Source organism: Manacus vitellinus, unplaced genomic scaffold (genome assembly GCF_001715985.3).
Source record: "Manacus vitellinus isolate BGI_N305 unplaced genomic scaffold, ASM171598v3 scaffold_7_pilon, whole genome shotgun sequence".
NCBI lineage: Eukaryota > Metazoa > Chordata > Aves > Passeriformes > Pipridae > Manacus > Manacus vitellinus.
Genome location: NW_021940813.1, coordinates 2,706,644 through 2,725,868, shown reverse-complemented (window position 1 = coordinate 2,725,868; position 19,225 = coordinate 2,706,644). Strand labels below are relative to the sequence as shown.

General features: G+C 48.4%; 1 protein-coding gene across 2 annotated transcripts; it reads right to left on the bottom strand.

Annotated features, from left to right (window-relative positions):
* Positions 1 to 1,994: 1,994 nt before the first annotated feature.
* DIPK2B (divergent protein kinase domain 2B) lies at positions 1,995 to 18,341 on the bottom strand. 2 transcript variants are annotated; one of them, XM_018084389.1, is made up of 5 exons: positions 17,966 to 18,341; positions 12,656 to 12,920; positions 5,716 to 5,889; positions 3,714 to 4,002; positions 1,995 to 2,611 (listed from the first exon to the last, which is right to left on the bottom strand). In XM_018084389.1, exons 1-5 carry the CDS (start codon positions 18,187 to 18,189, stop codon positions 2,268 to 2,270), a joined length of 1,296 nt encoding a protein of 431 aa, XP_017939878.1. In that variant the 5' UTR covers positions 18,190 to 18,341; the 3' UTR covers positions 1,995 to 2,267. The 2 variants fall into 2 exon arrangements, with proteins under 2 accessions (XP_017939878.1, XP_008921104.2); XM_008922856.2 differs by having other exon boundaries at positions 1,995 to 2,608.
* Positions 18,342 to 19,225: the final 884 nt, after the last annotated feature.

Here is a 19,225-nt window from a genome sequence, read left to right as displayed (position 1 = left end):
GGTAGCAGAGAGGTGTTCTCCTGCCCAGGAGACACTTTTAACAGAGCCATACAGCAGATGAACAGCTCATTCCCAACAGGAAAATGTGTGTGGTGAAAAGAAAAATACCCAGGACACATGGGAGAGCAGTGAACCCAGAGTGGAGCCCTGTTGCAAGGGCTTCTCCTCCTTACAGGGCGAGTCAAACCATTGCTAAACCAGAGAGCACTGAATCAGAGGACAGCCTGAGCCATGGAGCAGCTGCAGAGACATCTCTGCAGACCCATGGCTTGCAAATCACCTCTGCTGGAACATGGGTGGACCAGGCCAGATCTTTACCTGATCATCAGCTATCAGGTAAAACCACACACCAAGAGATTGGAGATGCAGACAGATTCAAGAAAAACTGATGAAAACAGATTGTTAGACAGCCTGATGGATCTCAGTGAAGGACATGTTTTTCTTTCTGGAAGAGAGCCATGATGTAGAAATAGACTGAAACCAAGAAAGAGGGCTGCAGCCGTAGCTGAGGCTGTATATTTAAACGTTTTTGCTGTCTGACCATCTGGGCCTGCAGCTAAATTTACCTACAAATTATTTTCAATGTTTCTACATCTTGAGAGGTAAAAGGTGCACTTGATACTTTAAGCCGGGAGGAAAGGCAAAATAAATGTCCTGGGCCAGATTTTCCCAGTATCAGGCTTGTGCGTGTGGTTTAGAATGTCCAACCTGTCTTGTCAGCCTTCAGCCACCCCTGACTTGAACCCCATCCTGGATGCTTTGGCTCCACAGCCAACACATAATCTTGACTTGCATTCCTGCTCTGTATAACACAACTCAGTACAACGACTGGCAATGCAAATGACTCACATCTTTTCCTGCATTTATGCTGTTGCTGATTTCTTTCTCAAACCACAGCTAGAGGAAGGCTCTTTCCATGATGAAAATACTTATGGGTGATCCCGAAAGCCCAGTTTCTTACACAACTCAGTCAAATTTGCTTGGTGACTCCTGCACACCTGGAACCCAAGAGGAAGCCCCAAAACCAGGTGAGGTCTGGCAGACCCCTAGACATCAGGGAAGGTTTTGTGTGGGCCTCTGACACCCCACGGGGAGCTCACGTGATGGGGACTGGCAGATTCTGGGTGAGAATGTTGTGGTTTGCCACTTTTGCGACATTCTACCACAAAATGAGGCACCTCTATCTAGCCCTGGGTTGGCCACTGCTGTGAAAGGAGTCCACCACTCCAAATTTTAAGTGCCTGACTCACTCCTTTGGGGACTGACTTACCAGTTTCTCCTTTGAAAGGCAAATGAATGAGGATGGTTGTACTTACTGGTCAGAATTTAGACCCCCTGAGCTCTTGAGGGGTTCCCAGTCATGTACACTGGAGTACTGAGTGTTCAACAAGTCTTGTTGGACTCCGTGTAAACCAATGTCTCATCCTCTGCCTGTGTTGTTTCTCCTCTTAAGGCAATTTTCCCATCTGAATGGTTTCGTGCAAATGGTGCCTCCACTTTTCTTTAGGGAGAAAAATGTGAAAGTATCTGCTGAACAATCATATCCCAGAGCTGATTTTTTTTTTTTCAGATCTTAAACCAAAACCCCATATTAGTCTCCAATTACTGCCCATCAACTTGGGAAAGACTAGAAGTAATTATATTTGGGGATTAGAGAAATTAAATCTCAAGAGACATGGGAGGACCTTTCAGCTTTTTAATGCTGTTGATTGCGTCTTTCTGTTCTGTGTGCCATAAAAGAAATAAAATTTAAATATTTTATGAAAGTAATCTGTGATGGATGATGGTACAGAACTGATCCCATGGTTCAGTTTATCTATGATTTTTAGCAAATTAAAAATAGCCATAGGGAAAGTCTTAAATGCTTCCATCCATCCCACATTATGTATAAAGCATTTCAATCAGAAAGGCTTCCTTGGTAGTAGAGCTCCTCTATCTAGATAGTTGTGAGCATCCTGCCTTCAGAGGGATGGAAAACTCTTCCAAGGCCAAAATACGTGAATGAGATTTATTAATCCTGCAGCCCCTGTCACTCATGATAACGTTAATAATCCATAAGCCATACATCATGCCTAATATCCCACGTTAACAAATGCATCTCTGGGAGATGAACAATAAATCCTGTGCGCTCTGCTCCCTCCTCCTCCGTCTGGATGAGAAAGCCCCAGATTTGGTGCAGCTCTTTGCATCTACCCTGGTTCCTTCTCGCTTCCCACACGGGCAGGGGGCTGACACTGCCCCAGTCCTTCCCGGGGGCTCCCACTCCGTCAGTACTTGTCACTGTACTTGCAGTCAGGGTAGCGGTAGGCGAAGCGGGAATCGCAGGACCGCAGAGGTTTCAGGATCTCCGCCAGCTTGGCAATGGCCTCGTTGACACCCTGGTCGTCGGTGAGGCCGCTGGCACAGTGCTGGAGGAAGCTGTCTATCTTCTCCTGCACGGGCTGCAGGAATTTCCCCTTCAGGAGCTTGGGCAAAAGCTCTTGACACACCATGACGAGGCTGTGCTTCTCCCTGATGGAGTCACAGGACACGAACGCAGACTGGCAGTCCACAGTCAAACAGCTAAATATATCTTTGTGCTCCTGCTGGCCATCGATCAGCTGGCTCCCTGCTGGAGACAATTAAACCAGTTGTTAGAAACATGGTAGTGAGCCCCTGGATAATCACAGATGTTCGCTCCTCTGTACTAACACAGGGTTTGTTGTTATCTAAAGGATGTGGGCACCTTTCACCACAAATTACTCTGTGCTGCAGCTGTATATGGGCCAACTTTCTCACTCCTGAAATATGTATATTTTTCTGAATGACAGAGCTCTGCAGAACTGCCTGACAGAGGAATTGGAGAGGAGTCTGTCAAGTCAAACTGATGCAGAAAAAATGAGAACCGGAGTACAAACCTGAAATGTGGAGTTCCTACAAAAACTGCCACAAATAAGCAGACCCATAATTTTTCCTATGTTACCCAAATCATTAGCTTGCAACAACACCTCATCCAGCTGGAATCGAGTTAACAGTAATAGCTGTTGGGACAAGAATAGGAAACCCAGTGGAAAATTTTCTGACAGCTGCTTCTGAATATTTGAGATCAGCTCAGCTGAATGTGTGAGCCGAGGAAAGGCCTTTTGAAAAATTGAACGTTCAAAATTAAACCGTTAAATTATTGGAAGAATTGTCTTTGACTAGCTCTACTTTGTGGATTAGACCAACACAACCTGTGAACAATGAATAGTAATGCTTAGTAACCCTTGATTTTATGTAAAAATGACAAAAGTGGGATTTTGCTGTTATAATAATAATAATAACCATTATTAATGTGATAAATTCACATAAAATGGGTCCAATTGGACCCAATACTTAAAACAAATGAAATTATGAAATTTCTACTTGCAAATACTGACATTTGTGTGGCAAAAGTTTTAAAAGAGGTGATTTAGGAAAAATTCAAATGAAAGTGTTGAGCACTGTGTGCACTGAAAGCTGCTGCCAGCTACGGGGCGGGGGGGCAGTCACAAAATCACTGACTGCACAAGCGAAATACCTGTCGCCTTCCCGACTCAGAGCCAGGATGGCAGGATCTGCTGTTGGTAAACTTTTCATTATTTGAGTTATTAAAAAGAACCCCAACCCAGCAGCGGAGTTGAACGTAGCAGGTGACAGATTTGCTCGCTAAGCCCTCCGGCGACAGACGCGCGGCCACGGCGCCTGCTGAGTACCTTCCTCCTTGTCGATGATCCCCAGCGTGCTGGCATCCCGGATGAACAGATGCCCATTGCTGAACACGCCGAAGGTGCCAGCGTCCACGTGGGTGAAGTAGAAGAAGTAGTTGAGGTCGTTGGTGCCCATGGAGCGGAGCACGGCGAGGAGCTGCAGGGCCAGGTCGGCGGCCACCTCGGGGGCCGCGCTGTAGAAGTCGCGCAGGGGTTGGGTGCTGGCGCTGACCACCAGCCTCCCACAGGAGCCCAGGTACCGCGGGAAGGGCCACCCCTCCACGTCGGGGAAGATCTGCCAGGGAGAGAAGGAATGCAGGGATTATCCCTGTCTTCTGGCTGCTGTGCTCTGCCCATGGACCCGCCTCCCTCCAGTGCTTTGGTCTCTAAACCAGCCTGAAACCCTTCCTCACCCCATCCTGCCCCACCATCTGGGAAAGGTGCTGCTCCATCCTGGAGGAGCTATAATGCTTTTATTTCCCTTTTCTTTTTGGTCTTTTTTTGTAATGAAGGAAGAATCTGACATTTCAGGACTTATTCTACTAGGGAAACTAACTGGAAAGTCCAAGATAATAATGGGCTTCAAAATCATTAAAATTTTAGCCACAGAACATCTAATTTTAGGTGTCTTTTATGGGTCCCTCATGAACACTGTGTAGCTGAAGTCATGGCTCGGAGGTGAGGTGGGGCTAAAGCAGTTTTTGCTAATTTGTAAGAACTGCCTGACTCTTTTGCAGGAGACTTTGCAGTCTCAGGAACAGAAATGCTGGGTGTTTGCTATGGTGGGGGCACCTGGGCTGGGCTCCCTGCCTCCCTGCAGCTCATGCAGTTATCCCTGGTGGAAACTAAACCATATGACTGCTGAGCTGTGCCAACACAAAGCTCTCTGTCATTTACATTATGACTTATCCATCTACCCAGTGCCCTGGGCTCTGCCAAGGCATTATGAACTTGTCCAGTTTCATGTTTAAGGTTGCTTCTCCCTTCTGCTGTGAAGGCATTTTGGGTACCCATGTAAAATCAAGCCATTCTTTGGCATATTTTTTTCACCTCTTTAGGCTGCATTCCCATGTCTTTAGAGCGCTAAGAGCCACAGCCTCAGGTCCCAGTGAGCCATGGCTGGGGTGGCTGAATGATCCCCAGGAGCCTCCTGGAACATGAGCACCATTTCCCCTCCCTGGGAGAGGGTAGAGCTGCATGTGCTGCTGAGGGTGGTGATGACCCGGGGCCAGAGACAGATGATGCTGCCACTGCCTCTGCTCTTCATTAAATTGTGAAGGGTTGCAAGAAACAACAATGAGGACTGATGGTGTGCTGGTGTGGGGAAAGGTGAGGATACTCCCTCAGAGATATAAGGAAAGAGAGGAGCCACTTGCCAGGCACATCAGCCAGGGAACAGGGGAGGGGTGTGAGATGTCCCAGACCACTGCCTTCACATCCAGAGTTCAGTTGTATTTGGGATTCCACTCAACACTTCTGCAGAGCTGCAGTTTGCCATGGAGCTAGTCACCAGGGGCATGCAAATGGAAAACACAGCACCGGCACACGGAACATGGGAAGTCAGTGCTCCCCAAGTCCATGTTCAACATCCATGCTGCATCTTGATCCTCCCACTCTAAACCATGCTCTTTCCCTTTCATAAACAGACTGTAATTTTAAGTAATACATTAGCAATGCAAACTTAACACTGTGAAGTATCAGGGATGTGTAAAACCCTGGCTTTCACAGTCGCTACTGCAATACCTGCCTGGCTTCTGATTTATTTAAGGACTTGGGCATTCCCATCTCTCCACAGCCTCATGGGCTGATGCAAGGAACACTGCAGGAGCCTGCTTGGCTTCAACCATCCAACCCCATAGAAGAAATACACTTTGTGGAGGCCAGAGAGTGGCCCAAAGGCTAGGGCTGGGACTCCTCTGCAGCTGGGGGCTGGTGCACCTCTCGTGGGAGGATTTGCTTGTGAGGGCTTGTGGGGTGGTGTTCCAAGCCGGGGCAGGGTGGTACACACCTGTAACAATATGGGGTGTGAATTCACTGCCAGCGTGTACAACAGGCGTAGCTTGTCCCGGTCAGTGAGATGGTCCATGTAGATGCTGCCAGCGTCCGGCACCTCGGCGTAGCGCCGCACTATCCTGTCCAGGAGTCTCTGGGATGGGCAGCGCAGCATTGGGCTGGACAGGCCCTGGTGAGAGGGGAAAACACGGCAAAGATGTCTATTTTCCAGCCTGAGATGTTGCAACATGCTTGGACCATGCTGGGGGTAGAGGCACCTCTGTGCTCTGCCCGCTGTGGCACAACTCCCAAGGGTGTGGGCACACGGGTGGATCTCAACAGCAAACCCCTCCTGGGAAAAGACCTGTGCCATCCAAAAATGCCTGTTCACAACTCAGGTTTCCAGAATGGCTCCCAGTCTTCACGGCACAGCCATGGACACTGCAAACCTCGTATTCCCCCGACTGAAAGCACCACGTGTGTCCACACTGCAGGCCTCCTCCCTCCACCCGGGTTTCCAGCCCTGGCATCCCAGCTCCCTGGTGGAGGCCCTCCTGTTGTTAAAACAGTGAGTCACTTCCCTCATTAAATAATCTTCAGATCGCTTCACTATTTGCTTAACCTGTGAGCAGCTTTCTTGGAAATACTATTAGCTAAGGTCAGTAAACATGCTTCAAAAGTGTAAATAAACACTCTGTGAGTACAAGCACAGGATATATTCTCTCTCTGATAAACTCACATGTTAACTAGCAAAACCAAATTTGAATAGACTGTGTGTATTTTTTGTAAATACCAGCAACAAATAGAGAACCATTGGGCTAATGGAGTCAATTATTACTGTATTTCACCGTTCAGAATTGGAAGTTTGGCTTGTAAAATTGCACAAGCAATCAATGGCTGGGATAAATGGCATGGAAATTCATACTTCCATAGTCAAAAATTACTTCTTTTTTTTTTTTTTAAGCTGGTCTTCCTTAATAACCAAGCGGAGTGGATGTATGGAGGCAGTGGCACAGAAGCACTGACCTGCCATGCCTCTGCTGGGGAAAGGAATCAGGGTTTTTTTAATGCCTTTTATTAAAAATGATCCCAGTAGCCAAGTATACCCTTTTGGATTTTCTTTACGATTTGATGGCTAGGAGATGTTTTTCAGACAAAAGGGCACTGGAGCTCACGTTGCTCCCTGCCATCCTTCATGCTGAGAGCAAAGATTTGACTCAGCATCTCCCCGAGTCATTTGGTATCTCTGAGGTAGGTCCCTCTCAGCCCTTCCTGTGCGAGCTGTTCATTTGGCATAAACCACTTTATTATCCAGCCACAACAAAGAAATAAAGAAACATGGAAAGAAGGACCATGACATTTTCCCAGCTGGAGGTGGAAAGGGGAACTGGATGTCCTGTGTCTTCTCCTCTGTATCCCTGCTGGCCTCAGTGAAGTCCCAACCATGCCTTCCTTGGCCATCAGTTGCACAGAACAAGCCCTGAATGCCAATAGCTGGTCAAAACTACCTGAGAAACTCAACCCCAACTGAAGTGCGGTTGTTTCACATCAACCAAAGAACCCTTTTTCCCCAAAAAAGAATAGAACATTTGTCAAAAATAATTCTCCCCAGTTCTAGTTACACCCCTCTCCTCTGGTGTGGAAATAGTTTCTCAATTAATTGTCTAAAACCACAGAAGGAGGGGTGGGTTGGTTATGGGTTTCTGTCTTGCAGCACTTGCAGGGAGATTGTGGCTGACTCTGTCTCTTTCCCTTTGGAGGAGAAGTGAGAAAAAATGAGCAGAACAGAACTGTGTTAAGTAAGAGATAAATGGTGGAGAAAGTCTCTTGCAGCTCAGTGTGTATGCAAATATTTGCAGCCAAAGTTAGAAAGCCTTGCTGCCTCCAGGAGTTTGTAACGCAAAAGCCGAGACACTGAAGATTACACAGTAGGAACAGAAATCACAGTGACAGGGAAGGCATGAAAGGTATAATTAGGATTTTTCCAGGGTCAGAGCTCATCCTCTTAACAGAGATGTGGACACATGCTGCACACAGTGCTCATGGCTGCTGGTTTCCTGAGGAATTATTTCAGGCACACCAGTGGCAGTGGGGGAGCAGAAGAGCAGGGCTGGGTGCTGCCACCTTTGTATCAACCCTTGGTGCAGCTTTCTATAGTTTAACGAAGTCCTGATTCACAAAAACTGGACAACGGGGCCTTTTGATTTCGGCTGAGACAGTCAGCAGTGAAAGCTCAGCACCTCCTCGATTGCTTCAGTGGAGTGGGGTCTCCCCTTCCTGCAGACTGATGGAAACATCCCTACAGCAGAAAAGGAGCTGGAGCTGTAAAATTGTCAGACAAAAATTGTCAGTGGAAGAAAAATATGAAGAACACATACTGGAAGCACTGGAGATACGGATTTATCTGCGAACATCTTCAGTCCTTTGCAGTGTCTTATCACGCCAGAGAATAAGACCTGACAGACAGCCTGATGTATTGTTTGTGATTGATTTACAAAGCTTCTTATTTACTTTGACTAAATACCTACATTTCTATATCTGATAATGAGCAGTTTCTGCAAAGCCTACCTGCAGTCAGCTGTGATTTTCTTCCCCCTACTGCACAGTACATGATGCAATTTAAACCCAGTGTGTGCATACATATGCATATGTGGAGCAGACGCACCCAGAATTCACTCTGACATAAAGACAACCTCTGGAAGACAACATCTCCTGGCACTGTTTTCTCTTCAGCCAACCCAAGGAGGGATGGCACAGACCAGGAGCACAGCTGCCTCCTGCCCCCTGTGCAGCTTCACCAAATGACCATCTTTAGGGTGGGCTCCACAAGGGAGCACTTGGAGGTAGGAGTCAAAGCTCTCAGAGATCCTGGCCATGTGAATCCAAGGGTCTCCTTCACTCCCAAAAGAAAGAAAGTAAGGATGCCCTGAGAAGCTACGGGGCTCATCCCCACTGCCAGCAGGTTTAACAAAACATGTCTGATGATGAGGTACCAGGTCAAAGAGGGTAGCAGGTCTGGGAGGCAGCTCTGGGAGCCCCATAGAGCCTGTCCTTCTCCAGGATGGACTAGCTGACAGAGGAGTGAGCTGCTGCCCATGTGCAGCAAGCAAAGCAACATGTATGGCACTCAGAGGCCAAATAACCAGCGTGCTGGCACATCTGCTGAGGACAGGCAGAGATGCTGGTCAGTAGTTTCAAACAGCCTGGAGAGAGGGATTCCAAACGATGGCTTTTCACCCCAGTACTGCTTTCCTCTGTCTGCCTTCAGCATTTTCCAGGCTGTGCTTTGGAGACAGGGTTGTAAATTTGCCCGGTGGGCGATCCGTGCTGAAACTAACCTGCTTTGCTGTTGCTCTTCCCCTCCAACAGGAAAAGCATGCAGCACAGTTTGAGGTGATGAGCTCCTGGGCGAAGCAGTGGGTGGCTGGGTTTGCCGTGCAGGCTGAGCCCCTGCTAAATCCTGCTCATCTCTGAAGCAAGTTGGATTTTAAGACTGAAGAGTTTGTTGCATCCAGTAAAGATTTTCATTGTGGCGGGTGAAATAATCACCGTGGCAGGCAGCTCGGCTGATGGCTGGGTCAGGCAGGGCAGGCAGCGTAAAGTGGGGAAACATTCCTTCATGGTCTGTCATTTTGATTCGAGCACGTTATGGTCTGTCACAATTTTGTGTCTATAAGACAAAACTACCTGAGCCCATTAGCTTTCCTCAGTGACTGCCATATAAGATAAACTGCAGGGAGGGGAGTGCAGACGCCGCTGGGTGACTGCAGCTTTGTGAGACAGAGTGGGCATCGTGTCAGGCATCGAGATCCATGTGCTGTTAACATCTCTGAAAAGGGGGACGGGAGGAAATAAAGCCATAAGAGCAAGTCTGAAGGTAAGTACTTGCAGTGACATATGGCACCCCCCAAGAAACACCCCTCTGATGGCTCATGCCTGGTTACCAACATGGATTTGCCCAGCAAACACCGCAGAGGGGCAGTGGCGCTGGGCTGGGGTGAAGGCAGAGGTGCTCCTGCGTTTTTTCAATGGGAGGAGGACAGGAGGGGTGGTCAGAGAGGAAGGGAATCCCCATCTCTATGGGGCCAGACAGCTTGGGGAGGTCATACTGCAACCTGTGGTGGCTGGGGGGCGTCTGGGGTACAAACTCACTCAGGCAGTGTGACTGCAATTTTGTTGCCACTGGCCACTTTTCAATTTAGACCACTGTGAGACCAGAAGCCATTTTGCAGAGTTCATGCCTGATCTTAAAAAGTGATTTGCTGCTGAAATTTGGAGGTGGGGGAGAAGGTCCCAGGTCCTCTGGATCACAGTGCTTCTCCATATATTCAAACCTGCACTCTGTTAGAAGGGATTTGTATTCTAATTTAGGTTTCTCTGGCTGATTAACAGAAACAGAGGACCACGAAAACATGAGCAGAGCAATCCTGAGGCTGATTTGCAAAGGTCTAGGCCTCCCTGCAGCCTCCCATGCCCTCTCCAACTAAAAAGCTGCAGGGCTTGCTGAAATGTCCCGGGGAGTTTGTCCCTGGGCTTGTCCCCAGCGGCTGACACCGAGCTCACTTCAGAGGGACCCCGGAGCCAGCTCAGCTTCCCACTGCTGCTGCACAGGGAAATTCAAGCTCCTGGGAGAAACTGGATAAGTGCAAGGTCAGGGCTCCCCAGCCAGAGTCTCCATGCGAGCATATGTGTGTGTGTGCATGTGTGTGCATCCATGTGTGTGTGTGTGTGTGTGTGTGTGTGTGCAGTCCAGCCAGCTCAGCTGGGAGTTCAGACTCGGAAAGGACGGGGTAGGGAAAACTGTATAGCACACGAAGAGCCTTTTAAGGAGAAGGATTTGGGCTCAGCTAATGATTTAACTTTGCAGCAGATCTGAGATACCACAGAGCCACATTTCTCCAGTTACTTTTTCACCCAGCTCAGCAAATGGAAGTTTTAATCTTTTCTTCCCTTTCATACAGCGCTGCTGGGGGAGGCAGGCCAGTTTTGCACAAGCACACTGGACACTCCAGCGAGGCTGGAGGACCTGGCAGCCCAACTTGCCCTCCTGCAGCCCCCTGGAGTGCTGCCTGGGGGGACAGTGATGGCCAGCAGGTGCCTGGAAAGTTGCTGCTTGCCGCCCCAAGGAGTTGTCCCTTCCCATGGCCCACAAGCTCAAGTGAGAGATGCTCTGAGTGGGAGTGATAGGAATCTGTCCACTACTGATTGCGTGAGTTTACCTCAGCATGTTCATTCTCTCCCCTAGAGATTAAAACAGATTTTACCCCCCAATTTTCCCTACCTGTGCACTACTAATTACCTCAGTTTACCTCATGATGTTCATTCCCTCTGCTACAGATCACCTCAGATTTTATCCCAAAAATTTTCCCAGCATTTCCACTAAAATAACTCATTTTTACCTCAAAATGTTCATTCTCTGCCCTATAGACTACCTCAAGTTTACTCTCAAAATTTTCCTGCCTATCCACTACTTGTTACTTCAAATTGTTCTTTTTTTTCCCCTTTGCAGATTACCTCAGATTTTACCCCCCAAACTTTCCCTACTTGTCCACTACTGATTACCTAATTTTTACCTCAAAATGTTCTTTTCTTTCCTGTACAAATTACCTCAGATTTTACCACAAAATCTTTCCTACCTGTCCACTACTGATTACCACAGTTTGCCCCAAAATGCTCATTCACTCTGCTAGAGATTATCACAGATTTTTACCAAGATTTTCTCCCTAGTGCCTCTCCCGAGGTGTCTGGACAAAGCAAAGTGTAGCTTTTACCCAAAAAGATGTTTCCCTGTCAGGCATGTGCCACTGAGGATGGTACTGGCTTCAGGGGGACCTGCTGTGCCTGACTGTCAGTGATTTGGGTAAGTCCATCTCTGTGCAGCCCAGGCACCATCCCTGGCTGCTGAATGGGGTCTCTCACTCTCCCTTCTCAAGTGTGGTGCTCCACAGGGCAGCAGAAGAGGAAAAACTAAAGCAGCAACTAAAAGTAAAATTAAGTCCCTTTTTCACAGCCACTTTTCTCTTGGAAGGGGAAGAAGTACTGGAATAATCCTTCTTTGCCTCTCAGGGTCTTGTTTAGTGTATATCAAACCTCCTCCCTGCCCCTCTCCAGTGGTTATTGAAATGTTTTGCTGTTGTTTTGATGGGGTGAGGGGGATGCCCTGTGCCATAGCTGCCCACCTACCTGGTGTCAACAACCCCCCAACACAGTGTGCCTGTCCTGGCTTCATCTGTGACACCCCAGGACTGTGACAGAAAGGGCAGTGTGCTTCTTTGTGCCTGAGGTCATTTGCTATGGATGGCAGGAGGATGAGTAATCGAGGCTCTGGCTCTGACTGCCTGTGCTGCTCTGGGGGGCCCACGCTGGCTTGGTCCCCAGCCCAAAGCAAAATCACTTTCAAGGCATGGACTGCCTTTTTGGGTGCAACTTTATGACCAAAAAAAAAAACAAGCCCAAACCAAAATGCTGAGATATCATTTAAAACCAGAAAATAAAAAAAAAAGTGGCAGGAATTTCCCCACCAGAGCCATTGCTGTGTTTGTGTGCGTGGCTTTATATCATCCCTGTGCCTGAAGCCAGTGGATGCTACGGCTTTCCATGGGCCTTCAGCCTCAGCCTGCACAAGGAAGCTGATGCTCTCCTTGCTGGGTTCAAGCCCACCCAAGCCCTGGCCAGGCAGTGCCATGGCTTTACCTGTGCCTGGGTGTGGTTTCCCTGGCCTTTTCTTTCCATCAGGGCCTCATTTTTCTTCTCCCCTGTGGCATGGGGGAACACAGGGCTGCCCCATCCCCACCAACTGAGCAGGAAGGAGAGTGCCAACCATCACCCAAACTCGCCCTCCACCCAACAAGTTGCAGCCGTGCCTCCTTCAGACCCTTTTCCGCGCCCCCCAAACTGCATGGCAACCCCTGCTCCCCCCAGCTGGTGTGGGGGGGCAGGAGCCGTGGGGCACAGACCTGGACCAGGTCGGGGGTGAGGCGCTTGGCCCGCAGCCACTTCTGGAAGCGCTGTGTGCGGCGCAGGGCACGCTCCAGGCTGCAGGTCTTGGTCTTGAGCAGGGAGGTGCAGATGCGCTTGTCGGCCCGGTCGTGCTGGTACTTGGAGGTCAGCCGGGTGATGTCCACCAGCCTCCAGCTCTTGGCATCGTCGGTGTAGTTGCCCGAGTAGCTGAGCAGGTAGCTGGGGGGCAGCTTTAAATGAGAAGAAAGCCAGGTGTCAAACCTGCCAAACCAAAACGAGAGCCCCACGGAGAGCGGGTTAACAAGCCACACGGACACCCGCGCAGCGCCCGCCCCGCCGAGTTTCTCCACCTCGTGCCGACCCCAGGGGCTTTCTGCCATCACAGAATCAGAGAATATTCCTAGTTGGAGGGACCCACAAGGTTCATCGAGTCCAACTCCTAGAGAGAATAGCCCATACAGGGATTGAAACCATGAACTTGCTGTTTTCAGCACCGAGCTCCAACTGAGCTAATCTCAGGGTCATCATGTGACCCAGGCTGAGTGACCCTGGGTGGGTGGACACCAGGGTGAGGCAAGCAGGATGAAACCATCAGCTGAGGAAACATGTTTTGGAAAAGATATCCTTCTTTGCTTCCCACGTAAACTATGAAATGAACACTATCCCTTGTCAGGAGCAGGGCCAAAGGGTTAAGGGGCGAAACACCCAAATGGGGTTTTTTGGGCCATGTAGAGAGAGGGAGGAAAGGGAGAGGGTCATAGGGTTTTGGTTTGTAAAGAATCCTCAGTGCTTTTAAATTTTCTTAGTCCTAGAGGTAGGCTCCCAAAAAAGGAGTACTCAACAGTTAAAGTGACCCTCCTGACAATAAAATCTCCTGACAATAAATGTATTTGCGAATGTCGAAATGAACTTTCGTTTTTAGGTGGTGGCTTTACTCAGTACTGGGGTCAACATGTCTCCCCCAACACTGCTGATTGTATTTTAGCAGGAGGCATGAATGACCTCCCCAGCAGCAGCAGAGTTTGGGGTGTACTGGGGGGACGGAGTACGTGTGCCCTGGGTGTGCAGCACCGCTGTAGCCATGGAGATCTTGCACTAATTTTCTCCCCCTACACAGGCACAGGAGGGGAGCATATGGGCTGGGTAATTAGGTAATTTTTTTTTTTTTGTTTCAGCAGCCCCCTCAGCCCTGCCCACACACACGTCGCACATGCCAGAGCTGAGGAGTGTGGTGCCTTCTCTGTAAGTGTGCCTGTAACCTGCTCTTGGAAAGAGGCTGAACTCTGACCTTTGGTTTGGCCAACGTCCTGCATTCACTGCCCCTGAAACCTCCTGTCCCAAGCTCCTTGCCCAAGTGCGTAAGAGAGCACGTCCTAGTTTATTCTCACTGTAAATTAAAGCTGGTAGCTCAGAAGTGACACAGGAGAGGCAAGAGGTTCCCTGCAGGATTAGCTAGCTGGAGTGAGATGAAAGCTGAAGCTGGTCTGTCGTTTCAACTTCCAGATGGGAAATTGGCACTGAGAAATTTTTTTGGGGATTAATTTTCTCTGATTTCAGGCAAACAACTGACTCAGCGATGCAAACCAGCATCAGAGGCTGATCTACCTCCTCCCCAAGATCCCTCTTGAAGGTAGCACCTCACTCCCCTTCCCCACCACAACCTCTGCAGCTCAGCTCTGGGGCAAACACGGGTTCCCAGGAGGGGGAAAACCCTGGTGCTTGCCCTCCTTTAACATTCAACTCTATTCATGTGTCTCCTTTCAAAAATTTGCCATGGAGATGCAGGCTGGCCAGAAGTGAGGAGGCTCAGCCCCTTCTGTGAACAGGTTGGTGGCTTCCAGTATTTCGGTCCTTTGGGTGTTTTACCCGATATGAAGTTGAAGCTTCCCTAAGATTACGGCACCTGACATGAAGAAAAAAGCTTTGTTTGGGTTTGGGTGGGTTTTTCTGGTCTAGTTTTGAGCTAGGACGAAAGAGCAGAGAATAATTGCTGCCCCTCACTGTGATTTGCTGTGCATCAGGACCCCTCCCAGTGCCTCATCTGCAAAGCGGGCTCAGTGTGCCAGGCGCTCCCGGGAGGAGATGGCAACGGTCTGGGTTTCTCTTTCTTTCTTTCTTTCCTTTTTTCATTTTTAAGTTAAGCACAAATACTCCCTGTGATTTGGCTCAGACCTGTGTGTTCAGGGGAGCTCACGTCAGGCAGATAGCAGGAAAGTGCCGCCTCCCGTGTGCGAGCAGCTCATGGATGTGTGAAATCCAGGGCCGAGCATTAATTTGCGGGCGGATGGAGCGACTTCCTCTGCAGAGCTCTTGGGGGAGAGCCACGCAGGCCTGGGAACCCGGCACGGGCTGCAGCAAGTCTGTATTTGGCATCATTTCTGGGCAGCACAGCGCTGGCCTGGCACACTTGTTAAATACTTTCAAGATTCATCATCAAGTTGTGCTGTAACAACTCACTTCTCGTATGAAGCCCTTTAGCTGAGGGCCTGAATGTGCTTTAATTAAGACTTTCAGTAAGATCTGTGTGAATATGTGAGTCACAGATTACAGGTTTTAGATCAATCCAGAATTAAATTCTGAAAAAAATTCAACCTTGTTTTTCCTTTTTTTTTTTTTTCCTGGATGTAGTGAAGTATTTTGTTTCAGCCAAAATGATTTTGCCTGCATTTGGAATTTTATATTTTTTAAAAAACAATTCTTAAAACAAAAAAAATTAAGAAATGCCATATAAACCCCCATCAAATCTAAGCATTCCATCTTTTTTCAGACTTCTTTCCCATTATTTAAGTCTTGAAGCAAAAAAATAAAGTAATGCTATATAAAACCCCATCAAATCTAAGCATTCCAGCTTTTTCAGACTTCTTTCCCATTATTTTTGGCCAAAGCTCACCACCAGCATCGGCACAAGTCTGCAAATAGTTTTGGCCAGCTCGGTTTCGCAGTGTTTTGAAAGTCTAGCATTTTACAAAAACTTTCACTGCTCTTGGTACAGTTGGTAGTCAGGCTTGGTGTTCTCATTTACAGATGGATAAAGATGGGCAAAGATAAGGGAAGTAAAGAACATTGGAGCACAAGATGAGTCCCCAGCCGTTCTGGGAACAAAACCCACATCTTCTTACTGTGAAAGCACGTCACAGCTCCCAAAAACGATGGAGAATTAATAAAGCATGTTCTAATGTGAATTAACAGAGAGAAGCACCAAGTGCCCTCCACCTTTGTGAACATGTGAAAAGGTACACGAAGGTGGATCAAAGAGCACAAGTGCCACTGAAATTTCCCCTGTTTAACTTCCCAACTGCCAAAAAAATCCTAGTTTTTCAAGAAATCAAGCAGGACAACAAGTTTTACCCCTGCAAAGGAAAGCCTGAAGCTGAGTGACTGCTCAGGAGAACATTTTATAAGTTTCCAAAGTGCTCAGAGCAGAACTGCACGTTATCGCTTATTTGCGTTCTGCACGGCTGGTGGGGAGCCAGCTGCGGGCTGGCTGGAGAGGAAAAAGACTCTTTGGCTTAGGAAGCCCTTCTGCCTTCCCTGAGGCAGAAACATCGTGCTCCCACGTCTGTGGCTCTGCACTCCTGGCCCCTGTGGGACCCTCTGCACAACTGCACCCCTTTCCCACCGCCCCCCTAGAGGAAAGCCAGCACGGCAGCCTCCTGCCTTCGCTCACGTAGCACCTTTCTCCCCACCCCCCGGTGCACATGCAGCTGGCCAGCAGCCAGCCAGAGGCAGTTGCTCGCTGCAGAGGGCTCCTGCTATTTTTGGAGGGCTGAAGGAAGCTGCACGGCCCCAGCCTCCCAAGTGACTGGGCGGGAGTAACCGAACGGGTGCACCTGCGATGAGCTGCACGTGTGGAAGGTGCTTTGTGCCTGGCAGCAGGTCCCTAAAAACCCTGCACAGGTGAGTGGCAAAGGGATCCACAGCAGGTTGGGGCACAGGGCAGGAGCCAGCTCCTGTGCCATCCTGCTGCAGAGAATGAAATGCAGAGCAGCCCATACCCCCAATTCACCCCCAGCCCCTGCAGACCTGTGCCAGCCCCTGTCAGCCAGCTGAGCATGCTGATTGCAAATCTCTCCTGCATTTTGGGACAGCAGTCCAGGCTGGGCTGGGAGAATTCCAGCACTGCTGGCCTAGATCTTCTTTGTGCCTCTGCACCTCACTTAGTACTCACTCTGACATGGAAAGCCAAAGGGTTTTCCCAGCCATCCAGGGCTGGGCCCCCTGATGTGCCATGGCAAAGGGGTGCTCTGGCTTAGGAAGACCACAAGCTGCCTTTTCCCAGCGGCAGTAAGGGAAGGATGGATGTTCAGTATTACAAGTCCATCCCAGACAAACCATTATAGTTTTACTATGCTACGTCTTATAGGATAGTTTAAGATAAAAATGGTGATTTGTCTAATACTATACTACTTACATTATAGCATTAAAAATACAATTTTACTATAATAATTTCTTCTCCCTCGGGCTTTTATATCTATAAAAGAAAGTGCATATGGCTCTATAAATCATATCAGACCCAATAAACCCTTCCTCTGCCAAGCACTGCCTTTAACTTTCTCCTCAAATACAACCGGCAACATTTTCCTTGCTCTCATCAGACGCACTCTGTTTTTGAGCCTAAAACTGATTGGATTGGTCTGATGACCACTTGGACAGTGGTATGTCTCACTATCATCGAGGCAGATGCAATTTCTGTCTCTGCCTTCAAGTTCTCACAGAAACCTTCCCAAAGTGCACCAATAATTTAGCCACAGCTATTTTTGAGCATGTGGGTAGCTTGATGTGCAGAAGTCCTCGTGCCTCGGGCAGGTTTAGATTGCTCTTGATCTTAGTTAGTACGCACGTGAAATTCTGCACATTCATGTTGTTGCACCTGGTACAAAACTATGTAGTGTGTTTATATGTTTGTAGTTAACATACTCAGTTTGGAGCATACAAAGCTAAACCCCCTTTGCCTTTAGTCAGTTGCTGATAATAAAATATTTCCAGTAAATCTAAACAAGCTGACTTCTTCCTCCCCTCTTCCCTTCCCCCATCGCTGCCTTGAATTGTTTTAGAGCCACTCTCTAGGCAGAAATTTGTAGCTTTTACTCCTGCTTTCAAATTATAATTCAGGCCTGAAGTATGATCATGTTTGCATTGCTTTAAAAGAAAAGAGCAGTTCATACACATTAATTAAAATACTAAGTGCTGTAAAGGCAAAAGTTGCTCTTTGCATTGTCATTCATGAAAGTATTTGGAAATTCTAACAGGTAACTTTCAAATTACTATGCAGAATGCCTTAAAAATTACTGTGCTGAGTTTCTGACCTTATTTCTTCTTTAAAGAACTTCTTGCATATGGATGTCCCAATGCAGGCGTTGCATTTATCAAGTCCCAGGAAAGTCCGGCCAAAACTGTAGCTGGGTTTGACGTGGGGCACAGATGGAGAACTTGTTGCTGCTGTGAAAGAGCTACAGCTCAGAGCCAAAACCAGGAGCAGCATCAATGGATCTGCAACTCTGGAGCAAAGGCAACATATCCAGCGCCCCATCTATGGGAGTGAAGAGCTCTGGCTTTTGCGAGTTATCCCTCTCTATGCTTTCGGTCTCTTTTTGATGACTTCAGCCTGCAGTGGAGAGCCCCGAGACACAGCAAGACACTCTGGGTGCAGGAGACCCCTCTGCAGTCCCCATCCTGCCAGCTGGTCACCGGCTCTATTGGCTTGAGGTTTGGGTGGGAAAGATATTATGTAGGGTGGGGAGAAGGAAATACATGGAGGATGCAGATAACTTGGGTTGCCATGGTTACCTTTCCTTTACTTGGTGCAGCTGCTTTGGCCCCTGCTGACCCCTCCCATCAGCCGACTTGGAAAACAACATGAAGGAGTGCTCATCTGCACTTGCTGCAGACAAATGAAGGATATCCTGTCACTGGAGCAAAGGGCATGTGCCGGACACATAGTAAAAACCGATCTGGAAGGAGTAATAGCATGGCAGAAATGCACATTTTACCAGAAGCCAGACCCTTGGTGCTGCTTTATTCCTGGGGATTTGTGATGGGGCACGGCTTGACTTCTTGGATGCTTTCTTGGCTCAGTTTGCCCTTCTCTCAGAAGCCCTGAAAAGGCTGTCAGGTGGAATCATCGCTGTTCTCTTTCTTGAGAATACCATTGTTTAGCAGCAACTGCACCACAGTGTTTCATGCCACAGAAAGCAGGATAGCCTGAAGCTTTCTAAAACTCCCAGCTGACTTAACAGCCTGGCCTCTAAGCCCCTTTTGGAAAATGGAGCTTTTCAGTGTACTTTGAATGCCTTTTCCTGATGGTAGTGGCACCGGAAAGAAGCTAGAGAAAGGGATGGGGGCTAACTCAGGAGCATGTCAGAGGTTTCAAACACACTTAGAAATTACTGTGATCACACCTAAAAGCTGTTCTCGTTAGGTCATAGACTTGGAAATTACTGAAACTGCTGGATACCCATCCTGGCCTGGGTGCTGGGTGCAGGGCTATGTCTTTCCTGGGACAGGAGCTCTGGGATGCAGGCATGGACCCTGGCAGGTTGCTGCTCAAGGCCAGGAAAGCACACCTT